The sequence below is a fragment of the Paramisgurnus dabryanus genome, chromosome 8 (assembly GCF_030506205.2).
Source record: "Paramisgurnus dabryanus chromosome 8, PD_genome_1.1, whole genome shotgun sequence".
Classification (NCBI taxonomy): Eukaryota; Metazoa; Chordata; class Actinopteri; order Cypriniformes; family Cobitidae; genus Paramisgurnus; species Paramisgurnus dabryanus.
In genome coordinates this window covers 9,136,171-9,159,302 of record NC_133344.1, presented here as the reverse complement: position 1 = coordinate 9,159,302, position 23,132 = coordinate 9,136,171, and the positions used below count along the sequence as shown (strand labels likewise).

Here is a 23,132-nt window from a genome sequence, read left to right as displayed (position 1 = left end):
TCTCCTCCATACTCCGCTGAAAGGCCGCGGGGGCATTAGAAAGGCCAAATGGGATACGAACCCATTCATACAGCCCCCAGGGGGTAATGAAGGCAGTGAGATGCTGGGAGTCTTTGGCGATAAAACCCTGATGGTAGGCCTTTCCTTGATCGAGGATACTGAACCAGGAATAGCCTCCGAGGGTATCAGTCAGGTTTTGTATCCTAGGTAACGGATGTCGATCAGGGATGGTCTTCTGATTCAAGAGACGATAATCTATGCAGAGGCGGAGTGTACCATCCTTTTTCCGGACGCAGACCACTGGTGCAGCATAAGAGGACTTTGATTTCACAATCCAGCCTTTCATGAGCAGATCTTGTACATACTCTTTCACCTCTTTGAACAGTGGTTTGGGGACCGAGGAGTAGGCTCTCTGCACTGGAATCTCGTCTTTGAGGGTTATTGACATCTGTAGACTAGGAATACATCCAATATCATGACTGTCTCGCGCAAACACAGCTGATTCTTCCCACAGCATTTCCTTGACTTTCTCTTGTTCCTCATCACTAAGGTGGCTGAGGTCCACAGGGGGATGCCACAAGGCTGAAGCAGTTTGAGCAGCTGGTGTTGTGACTGCGGTAACTACTACTCCTCTGGGCCTAGAACTCTCTAGTGGATCGGCCTCAATCACCCTAGCCACAGTCTGGATGCTGCCAAGAGTTGTCTTCCTTGGAATAGTTACTGAATGTTTAGTGTTATTCCTCACTGGTATAATGACATAAGGTCTCTTTGCAGTCTGTATTTCTAGTAGGCCCTCCTCAATCTCAAGCTCTGAGAGGTGTGCACTGTTTCCATCAGGTTCAAACAAGAGGAGAGGGTCTGACTGAGCTACCGCGGATGGGATCTGGCACTTAACCCAGGCTACTTGGCCAGCTGGGAAAACAGTGTCATAATTCCCAGTTCTTAACACTCTCTGGTACATGGAGGGTTTGTCAGCCTGAATGAAGTTCACCAGCAGCTCAACTTTATCAGCAGGGACAGATATTGCATCAGAAAGGAGTGTGGTGAGAGCTGGAACAAGTTCTGCTGGCCGATTTTGAATCACTTCCTCTAACACATTAAATCCAAGTAGTGGCTGTGCCAGCGGGATGTTACAGATGAGGAAAGGCACCATGATAGACTGGCTAAAAGCACCATTTCCACTGAAGCGGACTGCAATGAGGACCCAGCCATCAAAAGGGAGGATTTCTCCATTTACAGCGTGCACTTCCAGCTCTTCTCTCTCATCAAATATTTCACTGAGTGGCCTAATGGGTGCGTCTGGTAGATATTTCTCTTTCCAGCTTTTGTCAATCATGCTCACCTGAGCTCCAGTGTCTAGTAAGGCGTTGACTGTCAAGCCATTAAGGTCACATCGCGCAAGGGCTTTGGCCCCTATAAACTTGGCCAGGCGCCTACTTGTTTGGGTCGGTAGGGAAAGGGGGGATTGGAGATTGACTTGTTCATGGTTTTCTTTTGAGCTCTGATTAGCTAGACTTGTCTTTGTATGATTAGCAGAGCACCATACGTTACACTCAGCACTGTGGGACTGAACGTGGAGCCCGGTCACTACTTGTCCCGTGGCAGGGACCGGCTCCAGTTTTCCGAACGCTTGGGCTTCTTCAAACAGCCTACTGCTCTGTGGCCGTCTTCACCACAGTACAAACAATGAGTGCACCCTGGCCGATTCTGTTCGAGGCAATTAGCACAGCTATTTGATCTGGCTTTCTTTTGATCCACTTTGACTTGGCAATGATGGCAAGATTCTGGGTTTTGAATCCACTGTGGCCGTTGCAGCAGTTCAACTTTATTCATTAACTCCTCTACTTTCTCAGTTAACTGTTGGAGTGCATCAGCCTTTGGCTGTTTATCTTGTCCGTCTTTCTTTGTGCTGCTGCTTTGTACTGCTGCAACTTCAAGCTCTGTGCTATGCACGCTTACTTGTTTTTGCTTCACAGCTGACCCCAGACGTCTCTGTCTCTCATTCTCAGTATTTGTTATCTTCATCATTTGTTTTAGAATTGTCTCGTCAGTCACACTGCTATCTGAGAGGAATGGTTTAAGTTCTCGACGTATGTCATTATGCTTATGGCTGAGGCCCTGATATATGGCGTGTAGGAAAATGTCTTGAACTGTGTTTGCATTGTATTTCACTTCTGTGTCAGCGTATTTTGAAGCAAACAGGATCTTTTGTTTGAGACCTATTACACGGTATAAGAACTGTTGCGGAGTTTCACCGTCGTTTTGTTTTGTGCACATAAGCTCTTGGAAGAGTTCTGTGTTGCTTCGCCCACCTAAATGGGACTGCAGAAAGCCTTTAAGCTCGTCTATTGTTAAATCATCCTTGTGCATTAGCATGTCTTTAAAGTTTCCAGATTTAATGACTCTGAGAACGCCTCTCAGTATCTCAGTCTCACTGAATCGTTCTTTAACACCTTCATCGATTTGTCTGCATATGCTATTGTAGCTTAAATCTGAGCTCTGATCACCAATCTGTCCACCTTGAATCTTGAACTCACGACGAAGCAGTGAAAGGTCTCGAAGGGGGACAACTCGATCATGTCTTCCTTGTGGATGTTGTTCAGGTTTGTGAGTGTTGTTATATTGTAGTGTAGATTGTACTGGCGTAGGTGTGAGCGTAGGTGATGATGTGGGGTTGTTTATGTATTGTAGGACTTTGTTGCTAAGCTCAGCGTAGCTAGAAAGCATTCTCTGTAACTCTGTGTCAGTGTTCTGTGTAGTTTTGACATCAGTATGTGTGAGAAGGGGATTAGTGATTGGTGAAGCAGTTGCTACGCTAACCGCAGCTGTGTGGGTAGTATTAGTATTAGAACCAATGGCTGTCACGTTAGCAGTTGTCAGGTTATCAGTAGCTGTCTCTGGCTGACCTACTGTCATATCCTCACCCAGTACTGGGGTGGTTGACATTATGTTGTGCACATAATCCCCTGCACCTGCTTTTGGTTGAGCAAAACGAACCTCAATGACATTATTTACAGTATCATTAAGCTCTAACAACACGGCCATACCTGAATCCTCAGATTCCAACAAAGTGTCACTGTTCATAAAAGCTAGAATGTACTCAAAGCAGCCCTCCTCTTCACCAATCTAAAGCTTAGATGAATCCTTCCCTGGCACAGGACCAACACTCTGGGCTAGTTGGAAAAGTTCATTGGCCGTCAGCATGATTAGACTCTTCTTGATGCTCCACACCAAGCCTTTTCTCTCAGCGTCTGCCATGACTGCTTTTCCCTTCTCCTCACAGTTGGTTGCTCTCCCGGGTAGCACTTTCACCAGTAGCTCTTAGTCTTCCACGTGTGCAGCACAGTCGTAACCTCACAGGCAATTGGTCTGGTGAAGACAGGGCCTGTGCATCTGAGATGGTGGATGGTTGAGGTAGGTTGTATCTTCACGATCCAGAGATGAGGTGAAACACTGGCCTCACACATGTAACACCCAATCTTCCTTTAACTTCAAGACGGGAAGAGGCGTCAGCTCCTGGAACATTACACTGCTGATTCTGGTTGTGCTTGTAGCCTACGCATATGCTGCCGTTCCCCGTACGGGCCACCAAAAATCTGTAACAGGTACCGTAGCAACGGCACTGTAAAGAACAGATTAATTCCTGTAAAACAGGAGAGAAGCGAGGAGACAGCGTTCAGGTTTGAGCTCTCTGCAGTAATTTATTTTCTGAATTTCCTTCAGCAACCACCTCTATTGTTAAGAGTCATTTTATGTTTCACATATTACATGTTCAGTGTCTCTTTAACATAACAATGAATTTTCAGTTTCTATGTCATCACAAAATCCATAATAAAATAAATCTATTTGCCCCAAATACATGTTTACTTACTCTTTGTGCTTGTATTTTACTCTATTTATCAAAATGAAATGCAAAGACAATGGTAATATCCACCAGCTATTTTTAAAGATACTTGGAATCTTTCACTCACAGTATTTTATCAGTATCATGTTAATACAGTACTGCAAAATCATGCTCAAAACTAATAAAGTGAATAAAAGGGTAACTTTAAACTTCATTTTAAACGGTAAACATTTTTGTATAGACTTATTAAACAAAAACATTTTCAACCAATGGTGAAAAACTAACAAACAGTGAGTTAATCATATCTGTTAACCTTACAAGCTCAAAAAACATCATCATATGCTTTATGTACATGAGAAAGTGTGTGTTTTGAACTGACTCGTTTCAAACTCATTATAAACAAAATCATTAACAGACTCTGATGAAAATTATTTCACTAAAACAGTCCACCCTTATCCCATTTACATTTCAGCATGACCAAATTCTACACCTGATGTGTTTTTGTACATTTACCCACCTGTAAAACAGGAGAGAAACGAGGAGACAGCGTTCAGGTTTGAGCTCTCTGCAGTAATGAGAAACTCACAACTCACGCAGCTACAGTAAACCTGTCACCCGACACTGCCCCCTGCTGGCCTGGAGCAAACACTACTCAATTAACTTTAAAACAGGAAAAGTCACATAAAAATAGATCCCTTTGGATACTTATATTTTCTTTCTTTAAAAGAAATACAATAAATTGTTTTCAAATAAAAGACAATAATTGAATATTCTTAAAAACACAAATACAACACTTTTGTGGTTTTCACTGTTTGAAAACAGTTTCAAACGTCAACAATAACTAACGTCTCGCAGATTCGCTTAGAGAGCCTTTAATGTCTTGTGAAGCGAATCGATTGTTTTTTGCAATTGTTTGTAGGCCTATAATTGGTTTCTGGCAGTTTTGGTTAGAGTAATAGTTGTGTTGCCAAGTTGAATAGAGAGCTCGTGCTCTTTCTTAGCTTGGTTTAGCTGAAGGTGGTGTTTCTTCATCCAAGCCGAGATGTCTTCTACACTGTAAAAAATGATGTGTTAATTTTTTACACATTGTGTGTGTGCCATTTAACCTGTTATTTCATGTTTAAATAAATGAAAGGGACAACGCAGGTGTGTTAAAAGCAGTGATGGGAGTACGCGTTACAAAGTAATTCCGTTACTGTAATCCCACTACTTTTAGCGGTAATGAGCATGTAACAAAGTATTTTTTTTTAAATCAAGTAACGCAGTTACAATAACTGAAATTTAAATGCGTTTGTTACTCACGTTACATTTGCAGACAAGACATTTCTGATCTAACGTCGCAGGACTGTGGTGGGCAGCACAATGAACAATAACACAGAGGGTGTGTTAGTATAGGGACAACACATTTAATGTGTTGTCCCTAAACTAACACATTATTCGCACATGCACACACACAAACACATGCACATGCACAAGCACGCACGCACGCACAGACACACACACACACACACACACACACACACACACGTCACTGCACCAATCACAATTTAGTTCCTGGCATAGACTCTATATAAAGTAAACTTTATTTCCTATTTATCTTCACATTCAGAGAAGAAACTGCTGTACTGCAGCTCTGAACATCTTTCTTACTCGTAGCAGTCATAATGGTAAGTTCTCTTTTTAATGAGATAATGACTAAACTAAACTGTCAATTTGTGTATAATAGTGTTTTTTTATGGAGTTCATGTGTGATTGTTCAAAATTTGCAAAAATGATGGTGAATCAAATGTAACAATAAATTAAAGCAATAGCTGTAATTTCACCTTTGACCAGATATAGTCCGGCTATGAGTAGGGGAGAGCAGGGGCGAAGTACAATTTTTCAGAAAAACTTAATTTTAAAAGCTAATGTTTTAGACAGATATATATATATATTGCCGTCTTCAATAACTCACAATTGTGGTCTATCAGTACCAGGTCGAATTTTTAACAAATGTAAAATTACTTTAGTATAATTTCACTTTAAACATAAGTAGCTGGGAAGTCTGGGATAAAATAACACATGTGGATCAGTAGTAAATATAAACAACTATGACCTCGTTAATATGTAACTGCAAAAGTTTTTTGTTTATCTTTGCAAAAAAATAATTACATCACATTTTCATTTTAAATTCCAATTTTATCAAATGTTTTAAAAGCAACCCGACAGTACAAACTTGAATTGTTGAGAATAAAACTTTTTTAACAGTTTGAACACTTTTTAACATAATGCAACAGTATTAGCATAGGGGTAAAAGTAAGTGTTACTTTCGTCCCGACAGAAACACCTGCTATTTAAACGCGAAGTCAAACTTCAGGATGTGTTATGCTGCGGTAGAGGCTTCAAGAGCGAGTGATCTCAATGTTAAGTCAATGTAAAGACACGTTGATGCCTGTATGGAGGTCTCGTGCCGCGAATGAGCCGTTTAGCATGGCTCGGTCGACGCGATTCCGCATCATTCTAGTTCGCTTTAGTAGTGACATGATTATAATAAGCAAGCGGATTTGCAGAAGCCGCTCCCATGACATGAATTTCCGCATGAATGTCTCAAAGAGTACAATTTCATGCGTGGTTTTCATGCGTAAATACAGCGAATACACTCAAAATGTTCAAGTATTCAACTACGCACGGTAGACACAAATTTGACGCCTCAAACGCGTCTGGTGTGAGCACTAAATAACCTGTTGATTAATCAGTACTTTAACACATGAAATGAAAAAACACAACGCATTATAAGAAAAGAAAAAAAATGTGAAATTTACTTATCATGATCAAAAACAGCTTTCCGAACTTAGACGCGCAAAATGGTAAGGAAATAACGTGATATTTATCAGCTCTGTCAAGGGTTGCGTGCTAAAGATGCCGTCCCGCCTCGCCCCGGTTCTCCCCTTTCCCACTTCTAGCCAAAATAAACTTGAATTTGGTTATGTCATTTTGTCAAAATAACTTGCGGGATGTATGATGATGTAAGCAAAGTCAACAGTGATTATAAGGTGTTTGGTTTTAATTATTTTTGGGCTATGGTAAGATGTCTATTAAATTTTCACTGCCAGCCCAAATTATGCCTTGAAGACCGGACTGTTTGTACGCAGTGTTGGGGGTAACGAGTTACAAAGTAACGGATTACAGTAACTATATTACTTTTTTGGGTAACGAAGTAAAGTAACGCATTACACTAATAATATTGGTAACTACTAGACTATAGGAACGCGATTTCCTGCGTTACCCAAGCAGTGTTTGCCTGGGTGTAAAGTTCTGTCTGTTTAAGTGGTGCGTGCATGCGTGTGCCTGTACGTGTGCTGTTGCCATAGAGATTGATTTTGACATAGCTGCTGGTGCAAAGGAGAGCGGGAAATGAAGACGGAGGGTTTCCAAATGACTGAAAAGTAATTATTTTATTCTTCTTTAAAACAACTTCAGAATTATCCATCGATCGTAGCACCATGATCAAAATAAACTATTAGGCTAATAATATTTAAACGGCTACACTTTTAACATAGGTTTGAAAGGAACCTAAACTTGTCAATCATCATTAATCATGGTAAACGTGAGTCTTCGTGCCTCTGCACCCAGCCGCAATTCTTCTGGCATCTCTCTTCCTTCACTGCATTTTTCTTCTCTTCTGTTACTTGGAATTGGGTCTCGAGCCCGACCAAGATTCAGGCTGCCTTCGAGAACAGCAAGCCAAGTTCGTTTAGGTTCCTTTAATTTTTAAGACTAAATGGGCAGGCAACCTAGTAAAAACAATGAAAGTAAAAAACAATCCGCCAAAATATGGTTTTACACGTCTATAGAAAATATACTACAGCCTAAATAAAGCAATTATAAATTTTCCTAATGCATGGTTGTTATCTTTACCCCTGATTTAAAGGAGTCACTCATCATCAGCCGACCCACCTAAACCATGTCCATGTATCTATGTGGTAAATTAAGAAAAAGGAAAGTAAAGTAATAAGTAGTGAAGTTACTTTTCAAATGCAGTAACTAGTAAAGTAATCTCATTACAATTTAAAGAAGTAACTAGTAACTAATGACATTTTTTGAGTAAATACCCCAACACTGTTTGTACGGCCATTAGACTTTTAAGCAAAGTCAATTTATTTAGCTTTCAATTGTAATGGAAATGAGGAAAGGAATTCATAATCAGCCATTATTGAAATATTCGAATATTTATATATATACTTGATGCCAAATGTAAAATATGGCTCCTGAAGCAAAATATGTTCGGTGTTCTACAGTGAGCAGTTTTTCATTACATACTCTTTCATTTTAGGCATCCAAGGTAGCACCGACAGGACTCATTTTCCTCTGCCTGCTTCAACTGCGAGTTCAGGCGAATGTGAACACAGCCGTCCTCAATAAAATGATTCAGTATTTTGACAATAAGTATGTCATCAATTTGTTTATGATAAAAAAAGTGACAGCATCATGTTAGTTAAATTTTAAATCATTAAAATGCATTAGCTAGTGGAATATATTAAGTCAATAGTTGTCAAAGGAGAAAGACATTCTTTTTTGAAAACTGTGACAATCATAAAATGTTTCATGTTATGTCTTTCAGTGTTCAACCCAAAACAATGTCTGATATTCAATATGCAATAGCGATCAGTGTCCCAGAGCAACAGTGCACAGATGAAACTTCTTCTATTGAAACTGTGTTCAGCAAAGGTGATGCAGAAAAAGTAAAAACAATTCTCACTAATGGTCAAACATGTGAACTTTGTACAAACTCAGAGAATGCACCAATAATTGCTGCAAGGCCAAAATCCGATAAGATCCATGCCGAGTATGTTCTGCTGTATCCTGTGGGTAATTCTCTAATGGACAAACTTTTAGAAAAGGCAAAGGAAAATAACTGTGTGGTTTTCTATACTTACAACTCACCTTGTGTGACAAAGTGCATTAGTGGTGAGAAGAATATTATTGAGGGTCTTTCAAACTGGAAAAATAAGCGAAGTCAGGGAATAAATGTTTTTGTCTTTCGAACCGTCTGGCATAAGGATGCTTGGAGAAAGGACCTATCAGAGGAATTCAAAAAGATTGATGCAATAGTGCCCCTTTATCAATGTTATGGGGCTGAACGAATTAACTGTTTTAAATGTCGGGGTGAAAAAACAACCAGCTACTGCCTGGATGTCCCAGATAGACCAAATTACTTATTTGAAATAATGCTCTGAACTGATTTTAAATGCTTTTGCTTGCTTAAATTAGAAATGCAGTAGATCTGTGTGTGTGTGGGGGGGTGCAAATTTAAATTTATCTGCAATATCTGCAGTAAAATCACATTTATTTTCTTTAATTGTTATTTTAAACTCTCATGTATCTTTGTTTTTATTGTGATTTTATCGTGTATCTCTTATTTTTACATTTTATTTTTTCTCTATTTTATATTGTTTTCTCATTCTATGTAAAGCACTTTGAAGGACCTCTGTGTATGAAATGTGCTATACAAATAAACTTGCCTTGCCTTGAAATATTGTTTTTGTTCCTTGTACTTGCTCTCAACTGTTACATCAATAAACATTTTCTAAACTATATTAATAGCAGTCCGCATTTTCTTTTAACAGGTTTGAGTTGAATTACTAAGATTTAATTACTCGTATTGAATGTCAAATATATTTTGGTGTCCACGGAGTATGTACGAAAAGTTAGCTCAAAATACCAAAAAGAATATTTATTCAGTGATTCTTGGGAATTTGGATAAAACAGGTTTAAATTTTGAAAAAAAAAGTTGGTTAAATTACAAAATCTGAAGTAGACCAAGGTCTTGGCTGTTCAGCTTCAGCAATCTACCGGTGCAACCTCCCCTGTTTGTATTATTTTTTTTTTCATAAAATAGGTGTTTTTCCAGTTATTACTCATACAACGTTTACTTTAAGCCTAAATAGAAAAATTATTTTTGTATTAATAGAGACTATCATTTTAATAACTCAACAGCACTAAAGAAACATATTGTAAGCATATTTATTTAAAACAAATAAAACTCTGTCTGACGGTGGTGACAGTGGCCTCATTACAACATACAATTCAAAAATGTATACCACTCAAGTCAATGGCTTCTTGCTTAAACTTTATGTAAATATTTGGTCCAAAAAATTAAAATCCTGAGCCTTGTGATGAACAAAAATCAATAACTTTCTAAAATACATAAAACCTGACAGAACAGACAGAAAACCTGACGGTGGTGACATCTGACGGTGGTGACAAAAACCTACTCATTCACATGAAATAGATGAGTTGTTCACATTAGCCATCTTGTTTCCCCTCTGTGCTAGCTACTTCAGACCTCTTCTTAAAAATTATACATTTATTTCATAATCTAATCTAATATTTTTTACACAAAGATGAAGGTGTTGATGGTTGTCACAGTAGCAGTGTCCAAAAACATGAACAAGTTTAAGAGAAACTATCAAACATACAGGAGCTTGAGTGATCTTGAAGCATGCAGTAAAGCTGAAGGTTTGAAAATGGGGTCCTCAGGAATGCAGTTGACCCCCTTTAGTTGTCTGATTTTATTGCTTTTTATAAATATCTGACGGTGGTGACGAATATGTGGGACACATTTTGAGCAATCACAAAATAATAGTAAATATTGTTCAAAACTCACTGTTTGTAGTTTTAATACATATTACAATGTAATCTTTCATGTGGTAAATATATTATTCAATTTAATTATTACTTGTGGCTTTTTTAATCAAGTTGAAATGATTATCTCTTAACCGAGGATAGCTGATTGTGTAGGCAATGGGCCAGCATATAATCATTTAATTAATCAAAAATAAACCTATAAAAGAACCTTACATATGTGCAAAGGACCCCCTGATTATAACATTGATTCTTTTTCTTCATGAAAATGTTATTCATTTCCAACAGAATTAGCACTTTTCACGTTTCAAGAATCAGTGTATTATATCATGCTAAAATTGCCACTTTGTAGGTGTGAGCAAAAATGTGCCATTTCTGGGTGTGTCCTTTAAAATGCAAATGAGCTGATCTGCACTAAATGGCACTGGATGGATAGTTCAGATGAAGGGGTGGTATTGTCCCCTTCTGACATCACAAGGGAAGCCAGACTTCAATGATCTATTTTTTCACATGCTTGCAGAGAATGGTTTTCCAAAACTAACTTACTGGGTTGATCTTTATCACATTTTCTAGGTTGATGAAAAGCTTTGGGGACCCAAATTATAAGCACGTAAACATGGAAAACGTCATATTTTTATTGTATGTCCCCTTTAAGACCCAGTTTATTTTCATAAATTAACATTCATCTAATTTATACATTAACATTTATATTGTGCAAATGTTGACGTGTGGATCAAAGAGTTCTGGATATTGACATGTATCTGGATATCTCCATTAATTGTGCAATTGTTGAAAATATGAAACATGAAGTATGTGAAGAATGCGCTTCACACGTTTAAGTATAATGCAAGTAAGCCCCTGAGTTTAAATAAAAATATATATTATTAGAAAATACAATTTGTTTAATTTCTGTACAATCTATATTGTTGGATCACACAGCGTTACTTTAGAATGAACGGAAACCATTGTAAACCCAGGATAGAGAGGTTGAGTAAACATGGTGTGGATGCTGTGGATGAGGGTCATTTGGGTGTCAGATACGCTGTAGAAAGACAAAATTCCTGCATCGTGATCCACATACACTCCAATTCTGAAAGAACTGGACACTACAGGGAGATTTATCCATTTGTTATTGTGACAAAATGAAAATCTGGAGTCAGAGCAGTACAATCTCCAGGACTGATCATTACGCCCAAACTCACTCCCATGACCCCATTCCTTCCTACGGATGCTTTTATATGACACTGATATATGCACAGCACCACCCCACTTAATCTCCCAGTAAGAGCGTCCACACACGCGCTCTCGACACAACACCTGACAACACTCAAATCTGTCTGGATGATCGGGATACTGCTGGTCTGTGTAAGTAAATGTGATCACTTTGTTCCCCTCAGACAGTCGAAGGTGCTTATACAGCGTGTTCGTATCCGGCGTCAGACGAAGAGAATCTGGAAAACAGAAACAAATAATTTGCATCTACACAAAGAAATATTCATGTGTACTTCATTGTTGACATCAAATATTGTAGGAGAGAATCAGCTCTCATTTTTGTTTAAAAAAAAATGACACACTAATATATATATATAAATTAAAGGATTTAAAATTTTACCAATTTGATGATTTACTACAAATATGAAAAGGTTACTATAGTGAAACCATGTTTAACCATTGTATTAGTAGTAAAAATGGTTAAACAAATGGGAATACATTAAAAAAAAAAAATAATAATAATAATAAATAAAATATCAAAATACTTGTTGGCTAATGCTATAGGTTGACAATTTAGGTTTATACAGAGTACTTTATCCAAGTTAACGAATTATGATTTTGCTTTTGACCATTTAAACTCTTTAGGACATTGCACACTGTACATATTCAACACAGTCTCACGGGAAGTCGTGTTATAGTAACAAAAAATTTTGATTAATTTATTCGTGTTTGATGACACGAATTTCCGCTGTTTTTCGTGTCTCTGGAAACGAATGTCTTTTTCGTCCTTCCCAGCACGAATTTCTATCAATGGCTGTTCGTGTCTGTGGCACGACTTTCTTTATCGTGTCATTTTATATTTTGTTTTCTCTTCGTTTTTTTCCTATTTTTAAATCATTGTCGCTTGGGGTTAGGGTTAGATCCGGGGTTTGCGTTAGGATGTTATTTTTTGCATTGGTTTCTACATGTTTTTCGTCCACTTTTAAAACTATTCTCGCCTGGAGTTGGGGTTAGAGCTGGGGTTTGGGTTAGGAAGTCGCAGAAAGTGATTCTAACCCAAACCCCAAGCGACAATGGTCAAAAAATAGAAAACAACGATGAGAAAACAAAATATAAAATGACACGATAAAGAAAGTCGTGCCACAGACACGAACAGCCATTGATAGAAATTCGTGCTGATCATTCAGTGATGTCATAATCCAGTCGGTCTGCGCAGCTCCACAGGAAGTCAATCTCCATCATGCGCAAACATTGCAAACTCACGACATTTTAATGATAAATTTGAGAGACTTGCTTGTATGTGAATATAGACATATGAGGAGGATGAGGTGAAATAGGAAATGGTGTAAAGTTATAGCAAAAACTATAAATATATAAATATATATTTTTACAACATATATATATTTTTTTTTTTTGATTTGACATAAGTGTTGATTGTTGGCTGTTCAAGTTCCAACTAAGGTTTGAAGTTGAAAATGTTTAGGTTAATATTAATTAACATGTACTATTGAAGTGTTATTTATTGTCAGTTCAAGTTAACTAACAGAACAAATGTTAATACATAATACCTGAATACTTTCATAGTGTTACTAAAATATGTTTAGTTAGTGCAGATGTAGTTTGCAGGTGTGGCAAAAAAATAGTTTTAGTGCTTACAGAGAGCAGCCAACACTTTCAAGACTTTCAGGTGTAATAATTTAGTCTGGTTGATTATAATAAGAGATTTAGTTAAAAGTATTCATGTTTATTGTAACTTACACTGGAGGAACTCTTCTCTGGTCTTGGGTTCAGGGTTGGGAATAACTTCTGTGCTATTATCTTTAGAAAAGAACAGACATTTGATGGTTGATATTGCACATTTAAATCATGTCTGAATAATTTCACATTCAATTTTGATGTGCATTGCATTTCTACATGATAATAGAGTAAAGAAGATAAAGGTGGTGAAGAGTAAATTAATGATACGTCACCTTTATCAGAGATCTTTTCTGTGTCTTGTTTGCAGAACGGCTCCATATTCAGATGAGATTGAGAGAAAGAGAGTAGCAATAGGTCAGTAGGTCCTCTTCAGGCTGCACAAGGCACTCAGGGCGTCCTCCCTTGGACAACAGATTTAAAGGATGCGTATTTAAATTAAGACACAGGTGCTTGAATGATGTTACTGTGCGCTGAGTTCGAAGTGCTGCAAACTAAGTGCTCTTCCCTTATACAATATATAGTTCTCGTTTTTAAACAGCAAAAAATAAATAAATAAACACGCCACGTTTTATTTTGTGTCACTAGGGCTGTGCAAAAAATCGACTGCGATTATCATGCGCGTGTCATCAGTAAAGCCGGTTCGATGATTAGAAGTAAATCGCCATCAGCTGCTTTCAGATGGAGCGGCATTTATTGCACAGACCCGTAGTTCACCAAGAAGCTAGGCAAAATCGGGTTCATAATCGAGGAAAATCGATTCCGATTATCTATGCGATTTTGCCTAGCTTCTCGGTGAACTACGGGTCTGTGTAATAAATGCCGCTCCATCTGAAAGCAGCTGATGGCGATTTACTTCTAATCACGGAACCGGCTTTACTGATGACACGCGCATGATAATCGCAGTCGATTTTTTGCACAGCCCTATGTGTCACCATACTTAATCGTGTAACTTCTCATGTCACACTCTTTAAATAGGGAAAACATGGAAGTGTTTGATGGTTTCTATTCCTGTTTGGATCCTATGGAATTAATGGGGCTAGGCTAAATGCTAACACATTTACAAAGTGCTGGGCAAAGTTGAAGTGCACACATTGAAAAAAGATAGGTATGTATTAATTCATCTAAGTTGAGGTAAGAACATAGTAAAATATTGAAAACGGTGGTGTTTTCCTTTAATCTGCCCTATGCAAGCACAGCACTGCCATTTGTTGCAGAGATCAGCTCATTTCCATTTAAAGAACACACCTACAAAGTGGCAATTTTAACATAATTATCTATATGGTATTTTGAGTTAGAACTTAATATATTATGTACTCTGCGGACACCAAAGATTTATTTGACATCTTAAAGTTTTGTAAAATGTCCCCTTTAAAAACATAATGTAATACCACTACTATATTGTAAAATAATGTAATTTGGGAGTAGGTATTGAGGTCCACCCTATTTCACCAAGGTCCACTCGGTTTAATTTCTGGCCTCGTCAATGCCCCCAACAATCCTGACATGTGTCTGTCTAGACACCCTACATTTAAGCTGTGTCTGAAACCGTTCCCTCGTTCACTCATTCACTATTCCCTATATGGGGAATGACAGTTGAGTCCACTATATGGGGATGAAGCAAATGAAAATGAGTGAGCGATTTCGGACACTGACGTAAATATCATGCGTCAGAGAGCTGTCGCAGAGATTAATCAAAAACACCTGTGTGGCTTTATTGATTGTGCTGTGAAATGGTAAAGTTTACTTTCTTACTGTTTTTCACATTTGTCATGTTTATTGTAGGCTATTAGTTGATAATAAAGAGAACAAAACAACTGCTTATAATATTTATTTACTGCTGTTTGTTTATTGTTTAATAAAAATGTGTATTAGATTTAAAATAAAAGATAACGCAATTATTTTTCATTTGTTTATTTTCAAAAAGTAGAAAATAACTGACAACAAGAAAATGTTTGGTGTTTACTGTCAGTATCCTTCAGCTGATTCAAGTTACGCGTTCGTCTCCCGTTGCATCATGGGAAATATGAGTGAACGAGTGTACATCGAATGTACCCTCAAAATCAGAGTGCATTGTGGGTAAAAAGTAGTGAATGAATGTAGGGAATGAAGTTGTTCACTCAGGTTTCGGACACCACTACAAAATGGCCGACACCCGATATAGTGCACTATATAGTGGATAGGGAGCGGTTTCAGACACAGCTTTAATGTGCTACTTTCACTTTCTCCAATAATTCACTTCCTGTTTATCGACGTGTTTATTTTGATGTGCGGCAGCGCAGTGCATTGTTCAAAACAAATAATAAGAGAATTTTAAAGTACAAAGTACATGACTTTAAAGTGGGCTAGAAGAGGGTGCATTATGCGAGTTAACTTGGATGAAGTAACTTTTGTTACAGACAAGTCATGAAAGAAATAAAACAGATTTGGAAATGGCATGAAACCAACTTTCACGTGATATAAAAACTTTTTCAAAAAACATTTCACAATTTGGTGTTTTTTTCAGACCGCAGTACAAATCAAAGACAACAGCAACAAAGCTTACCTGTCGTCATTCGTGTCAGATTTCTTCTTCTTCTGGAGTTAATGGTGGCTGACAGATCCATAGATATGTATATAAAGGCTAGATGGCTCGTCCGCGCTGATGGCCAATTGAGTGGAACGTCCGCATTTTGGCGGCCATCTTAGGACAGGGCGCTCGCTCACTCGTAGCATTGAGTTTTAATGATGCAGGTACTTTTAAATGACCATAACTTGCTTAATTTTTTACCGATTTTCAAACGGATTGGTTTGTTATAAACGTCAAAGATGTACCTATGACACTGAATACGTATACTAAAAATAAATAAAAAATTCATGAAACATGTTAAAGCATCCAGAATTATAGCCACGTTAATAACGTTTGTAAAAAACCAAACCGTTTGTAAATCCGTCAAGAATTCAGCAAGTTACGAGCATTTTAGTTGGCGTATGTCACTCACCTTCCGTCCACAGCAGCAGGGAGCAGCACTATGGCAGCACTGACCTAAGATGGCCGCCAAGTGACGACACAGCTGACTCCGCCTTGAGCCATCTAGCCTTTATATACATATCTATGGACAGATCAACGTAAAAAGTGCGTTCCCGCCATCTACTGGCAAAGAGTGTGGAACGCATAATGATGAGAAGTATACACAAAATATAAATTGTATTATTATTTTTAAATAAATAATTAGATAAATTATCGTCCCATATCCTAACAGAATCCGCAGTTTATTTATTCATAAAGGACTTAATGCTTGACTTTATTAAAATTCTGGTATTTCAAGTGCATTGCGTTTTAAGTGTAAAAATCATAGACTGTAAAAAAGAATAATTAGTTTCTATTTGATCACATGTCGTCACAATTTCCAGTTTCATGATTTCCTATTAGATACAAAGACTCAAAAGCCCCTGATCTTCTAAGGATTGAAAACGTTTTAGTTCTCAAATTTAATCATTTAATCATTTATTATTATTACTTCTAATTTGTTTTCATGGCTTATTTTACTTGTGATTAATTCTGTATAGTTTCAGCAGCCGTGAAGTTTCTTGATTGTGTTAAATAGTACAGTATCTGTTCCGGCCTGCAGGTGGCACTGTTGACCACACACAGTCAGTCAATACGTCTATCATCAGGTAAAAATCAAACAACTGTTCTACCAAATTTACAATTTATTTCTCAATTCTTAATAGCTTAAAAACTTTAGACCTTAACACAGATAACAATGTCAATGTGTATGTACAGTATATATTAAAATGATATAACTTTTTAATCAATTGATTGAAAGCCTAAGAAAAATATAGCATACGCACTTACTGTATGTTATTTAGAGTCATTTTCCAGGTTGAAAAAAGTCAGACAGGCAACAGAATATAGAGAAAATACAAAGGAGAAGATTCAGAATTAAAGTAGCAAAAAAGCAGATCCAAAGTAAGGATTGATAAACAAAGGAAATGAGGAAATAACAGGCAGAAGTGAGGGGAATAAGAAAAACATAAAAATCTAACAAGGCATGAGAACGAAAGCTACTGTGAACTATTTTATCAAGCTTTTTTCAGTTTTATGTTCATATTACAATTAATACTATCAAAACTGATAGTCTAACATTGTTCAAATGTTTAATTGCAGTCTGAGAATCACACTAAATTTCAACATGCTTAAACATAATTTGTATCTGATGTATTCTGAAACACAGAGAGACAATAGATTTAATTTACAGTGAACATGCAGTCTGCTAATGAGACAACCTAAATAAAACTTTAAACTTCCAGAAATGTAAAGCCACTATGTACTGTTATTGTATATGTACTTTATAAATAGTTGCCAGTGTGTTAATTATAACGCAGAACAAAAAGAAAAATATAAATGACTGCAAAAATCAATGACTGCTGTAAAAGAAGTATCATGATTTTGATCCTTTTTTATCTCTGCAATACAACATCAGTATTCTTTATTTGAAAAGTATGTCTGTGAAAACTACATAAATGTGCTAATATAATTTAGGCCTAGTCCTGGATTAATCTTAACCCTGTCCGGGAAACCGCCCTTTAGGGCAGGAGGATTATTTTCAGATGTTTCAAATCTGAATAGTTATAGGCTAGCTTAAAGCAATAGTCTACCCTTTTGCCATATTAAACTATGTTATTACCTCAATTTAGACGAATTAATACATACCTATCTTTTTTCAATGCGTGCACTGTACAGCGTGTCGTGAATGTGTTAGCATTTAGCCTAGACCCATTCATTCCTATGGTACCAAACAAGGAATCCACCAAACACTTCCGTGTTTTCCCTATTTAAAGACTGTTACATGAGGAGTTAAACTAGTAGGCTACTGTAAGTATGGTGCCACAAAATAAAACTTTTTTTGGTACCATAGGAAATATGTCGAACCTGCGGCCTCGTGCCTCTGGCCTAATCAGCCGTGATGATATAGAGCTATATCACACTCCTACTCAAGCGATATTGCTTAAGTATGACCTGCTAACAACCTGGGGCCGTATGTATAAAGCCACTCAGAGTAAAATTTTAGTCTTAAGTGTGTCAAAATTCTAAGAATGACGTCATTTTACTCTTATTCTTAGACTTAAGAATAAGTTTGATCTATAAAGCATCCTAAGTGTTAAGATTAGGTCTCAGCTCCTAAATTATTTAAGAGAGCTGGAGAGGTCTCTTAACCTAGTTAAGAGTAACAAGAGGGCAGCAGAGAGGCGGAGATCATGCACTTTACAACAAAGAATTTGTGGAATTACTTTAATTCAAATGTATTTCTATAGCACTTTTGACAAATTTCTTGTTGCGTTGTTGCAGAGCAGAAAATGTACAATAAATACATGTTAGTAGTATATAGACAGTAGATAGGAATTATATAACATGAAATATAAAGAGTATAGGGTTTTTATACAATGTTTATTATATTACACAATATAATATACGGTATAAGATTCATATAAGTGAAAAAAAGCACATTCAAGTGCTTGCACAGTACCAATAATTTTTATGGGATTATCAAGACAGCAATGTATAATGTATATACATTTGAATAATATACACTGTAAACAATGTTCCCTCTAATTTTTTTCAGCACTGAGCAAATTCTTTTTTTTCTGAGTGCACATTTCAGTACTGTGAGCAATTCGCAACCACACGACCTGCCGAAAATGATCACGAGCTTGCGTTAACCATAGGAGATTCAAAGAGATGACAGTGTAGCGTGTAACGGGGTTTAGTGTATACACACGTATAATGTTCAATGTGGGCCTGTGTATCAGAAGAGAAAGGCACGGCTACTGGAGAGAGGAGAGCAGTATGACAGGTAAGTAAAAGATCAACACAGAGTCTTGGTTTCTGATTATTTGTAGATTTATATTGAAAATATTAATTTAAGAAAGTGTTTCTCTTTTCTGTATCTTGCTTTAGGAATATAAATCTCAAATACAAGAAACAATATGCAATAAATCCTAATACTAATTTACCAGGTACCTGGGTTTAGCAGATTGAACCGTTCAACTCAAGCTGAAAATCAGTTCTCATATACTACAGAGCAAATAAATAAATAAAATACTTGTAAAAGTGTAACACTGTTTCATTTTGTTTGTAATCCAAATTCATGATTCACTTAAATGACTCAGTTGGGTTGAATTCATGAATCAATTGACACGGTTCAAAGGACCGTTCCTTTAAATAGTTTAAATAGTTCCGTTCAAAGTAAGTGTCTTTGAAGAAAATCCAAGAAAATACGGAAAATGAAGTTTCAGCGAATTCACGTCCTAGTAGTTGTCCGAAACAAAAAGGAAAAATATCCTCCTACCAGTTCTGATGAATTCAAAGCACAGTTCTGGTTGTCTCGCCTTTTTGTATACACCTTCAGTATATACTTAATTGCCTCGCGTGTCCAAGATGGAGCAGGAGAACTTTACAGATGTTCGCAATTCTCACAAAAAAACCCAGCCTTGTAAAAACACAAGGCAGAACAGTAATTAATCTTCAATTCAACAGATTTATCAATAAGCATCATTTAAACATTTCAAATAACAACCTAACTCAGGGTTTCAACAGGCATATATTATTTTTTAATCACATTTACGTTACTTGACTGTTAACTTTCAAATGTAAATAGCTTCAGCTCGTTCGTTATATACCAACGGCCAATGTAAACAAACTAATAAAACTCATAGTTTGCTGCCAAATTTGCAACACTTATGGCATAATGTCAAGTTAATATTTAGAATATAACTTACCAAAGCATACATTTTAACTTCTTATTTAAAAGAAGAAGTTCATTCGCAGTGTTTTGATGCTCTGTGATTCTGAATCTGCCTCCGTTCTAATTCTCTAGTATTTTGCTCTCTCCTCACTCTAGCGACAGCTTTTCCAAGTTATCACATCACTTCAGGAATCCAATAATTTGTTTTAAATCACTGTTTTGAATCACTTTTTCCTCTTAATAAATATTTTAGTTTCTTGAGATCGCCCCGTGCAGCTGCTCATCTGACTCGCTCTCACTTTGTGCTCGTGACGTGTGCTGGAAGCGGCACCTGTGTGAACTGAATGCGCTGCTACCATTGGCTCATAAAAGTGTCTGTCACCGTAGCAAGATCAGCGATTGGTTGAACGTTTCTTCTCCTTCTAGAACACTCGCCTTCTCTCTCTCTTAATGGTGCGTTCCAGGCAGGTTTTTAAACCCGTGAGTTACGACTTCAAAACCACGACTCACGACCCTATGCGTTCCAGGTAGCCTGTAACTCGTGTTTTTACAACCTTCTACCGGTGAAAGTGCTCTGGAACGGCAGTCAAACCCGTGACTTCCCACCCGTGAACTCGTACTAGATCGATGTACTCCCAGTTCAAAGTCGTGAGTCGTGGTTTTGAAGTCGTGAGTTACGGGTTACAGGTTGCCTGGAACGCAGCATAATTCTTTTACAACAGCAAATGCATCAATGTTTATGTGCGGTCTGAAAAATGTGCGCGGTCTGACAAATCTATTGCGCGGCCACTTTGACTGGCCTGCGCGGCCGCGCACGCGCGCAGCTTAAAGGGAACATTGACTGTAAAAAGTAAAAGTTGGATCAAATTATTGATAATGCCTAAAATGTAATGTTTTTTCAACTTAAATTTCTCAGTTTAAGTTAGATAATTCAAATAAAAAATGTTTCAATATTAGGTGTTACCAATTGAAGTAAGTTTTTAAGTAGAGCCGCTTTTACATTTTACAGTTTATGATAGGTAAATAAAATACCATAAAATGTAAATAAAATCTACAATAAAAATGTGAAGTATCTACAAGATTGCAGTGACATCATTACATGAAAAGTGATATTAATAGAGTATAAAACCCTGACCCAAAACATAATGTTAGCAATGTTAGCAGTGAGCAAGCCAAAAGTGAAAGTGACAAAGATGGCAAAAATTACAATTGTGTTTAAGTGGAGAAATCCAACTTAACTTGATCATCTTGTTCAGGCTTGATCATCAAAGTATTTTTTATCTAAGTGTTTGCAAACTTTAGTCTTTTCTTTATAAACAGCTTGTGAGTGAAGTTAAAATAATGTGATTTATCATCTTAATTTTTTAAATAACATTATGTTTGTCTATTTCATTAACATGTTAAAAACTTAATCAAAATGGTGCAAAATGGTTATTTGTAATATTGTTAAACATTTTTTGAAGCAAATGTAAATTAAAATATTTAAATACTAATATAATTTGAATGTCTTCATGATTCATAAATGTATGGTGTCACATGCTGCTGTGACTGTATAACGTTGCCTGCTTTCTATTGGCTGATTCAGAGGTTAAGGGCGGCCAATTTAGGTTGAAATCATTGTAGTCCTCAGTTTGCGGCACTTAAGTCAGCACTTAAGAATGAGTCTTACACTTTACTGAAAGTTGCTTTCAGCTTCTTTATAAACGTCTCCTGACCTCAGACTGCTCCTACTCCTTACTAAGAATTTTTTGACACCTAAGTCATAGCTTAAGACTATTTTTAAGAGCATTTCTGAGAAGTTTTATACATACGGGCCCTGGGCCCGTATGTATAAAGCCACTCAGAGTAAAATTTTTGTCTTAACTGTGTCAAAATTCTAAGAATGACATAATTTTACTTTTATGCCTAGACTTAAGAATATGTTTGATTTATAAAGTCTCCTAAGTGTTAAGACTAGGTCTTTAAAGGAACACGCCCACATTTTGGGAATTTAGCTTATTCACCGTATCCCCCAGAGTTAGATAAGTCCATACATACCTCTCTCATCTCCGTGCGTGTTGTAACTCTGTCTGACGCAGCCCCCGCTAGCTTAGCTTAGCACAAAGACTGGAAATGCATGGCTCCAGCTAGTATACTGCTCCCAATAAGTGACAAAATAACGCGATCATTTTCCTATTTATGTGTTGTGATTTGTATAGTCAAACCGTGTACAAATAACAAGGTGATATGAGACACAGCGATCTTTTAACAGTATACATACTGAGAACTATATTCTCTGAAGACGAAGCACTGCCGCATGGGCGGAGTGATCTGCTCGCAGCACACGAGAAGCCCCTGGTGAGGAGCAGAGAGTTCGGTCAGAGTTGTGCAAATCACTCCGCCCATGCGGCAGTGCTTCGTCTTCAGAGAATATAGTTCTCAGTATGTATACTGTTAAAAGATCGCTGTGTCTCATATCACCTTGTTATTTGTACACGGTTTGACTATACAAATCACATAAATAGGAAAATGATCGCGTTATTTTGTCACTTATTGGGAGCAGTATACTAGCTGGAGCCATGCATTTCCAGTCTTTGTGCTAAGCTAAGCTAGCGGGGGCTGCGTCAGACAGAGTTACAGCACGCACGGAGATGAGAGAGGTATGTATGGACTTATCTAACTCTGGGGGATACGGTGAATAAGCTAAATTCCCAAAATGTGGGCGTGTTCCTTTAACTTAAGAAGTTAAATTATTTAAGAGAGCTGGAGAGGTCTCTTAACTTAGTTAAGAGTAACAAGAGGGCAGCAGAGAGGTGAGATCATGCACTTTACAACAAAGAATGTGTTAAGATTACTTTCATTCAAATGTATTTCTTTAATATATAATTATAAAATTATGAAATATAAAGAGTATAGTTTTTTTATACAATGTATATTATATTACACAATATAATATAAAGTATAAAATGGATGTATATTAGTGAAACTTATTCAAGTGCTTACACAGTACCAAGATTTTTTTACGGGATTATCAATACCGCAGACTTAAA

General features: G+C 37.1%; 3 protein-coding genes across 4 annotated transcripts in view; 1 reads left to right on the top strand and 2 right to left on the bottom strand.

Annotated features, from left to right (window-relative positions):
- pxylp1 (2-phosphoxylose phosphatase 1) overlaps nucleotides 1–23,132 on the bottom strand; it is a 152,356-nt gene that overhangs the window by 18,336 nt on the left and 110,888 nt on the right. The window lies entirely within an intron of this gene.
- On the top strand, nucleotides 5,462–9,116 carry LOC135771841 (uncharacterized). The gene is made up of 3 exons (XM_065282217.2): nucleotides 5,462–5,511; nucleotides 8,157–8,269; nucleotides 8,445–9,116. The coding sequence occupies exons 1-3, from the start codon at nucleotides 5,509–5,511 to the stop codon at nucleotides 9,058–9,060; spliced, it is 732 nt and encodes a 243-aa protein (XP_065138289.1). The 5' UTR covers nucleotides 5,462–5,508; the 3' UTR covers nucleotides 9,061–9,116.
- On the bottom strand, nucleotides 9,931–16,462 carry LOC135771844 (stonustoxin subunit beta-like). The gene is made up of 4 exons (XM_065282221.2): nucleotides 15,921–16,462; nucleotides 13,651–13,779; nucleotides 13,439–13,498; nucleotides 9,931–11,919 (listed from the first exon to the last, which is right to left on the bottom strand). Exons 2-4 carry the CDS (start codon nucleotides 13,694–13,696, stop codon nucleotides 11,387–11,389), a joined length of 639 nt encoding a protein of 212 aa, XP_065138293.1. The 5' UTR covers nucleotides 13,697–13,779; nucleotides 15,921–16,462; the 3' UTR covers nucleotides 9,931–11,386.

Coding starts and splice junctions, on each gene's coding strand:
- LOC135771841 (XM_065282217.2), top strand. Junction 8,270..8,444: donor ATTCAGTATTTTGACAATAA/GTATGTCATCAA, acceptor TATGTCTTTCAG/TGTTCAACCCAAAACAATGT.
- LOC135771844 (XM_065282221.2), bottom strand. CDS start 13,696: ATGGAGCCGTTCTGCAAACAAGACACAGAAAAGATCTCTGATAAAG. Junction 13,499..13,650: donor AGAAAAGATCTCTGATAAAG/GTGACGTATCAT, acceptor TCTTTTCTAAAG/ATAATAGCACAGAAGTTATT. Junction 11,920..13,438: donor CAGAGAAGAGTTCCTCCAGT/GTAAGTTACAAT, acceptor TCTGTTTTCCAG/ATTCTCTTCGTCTGACGCCG.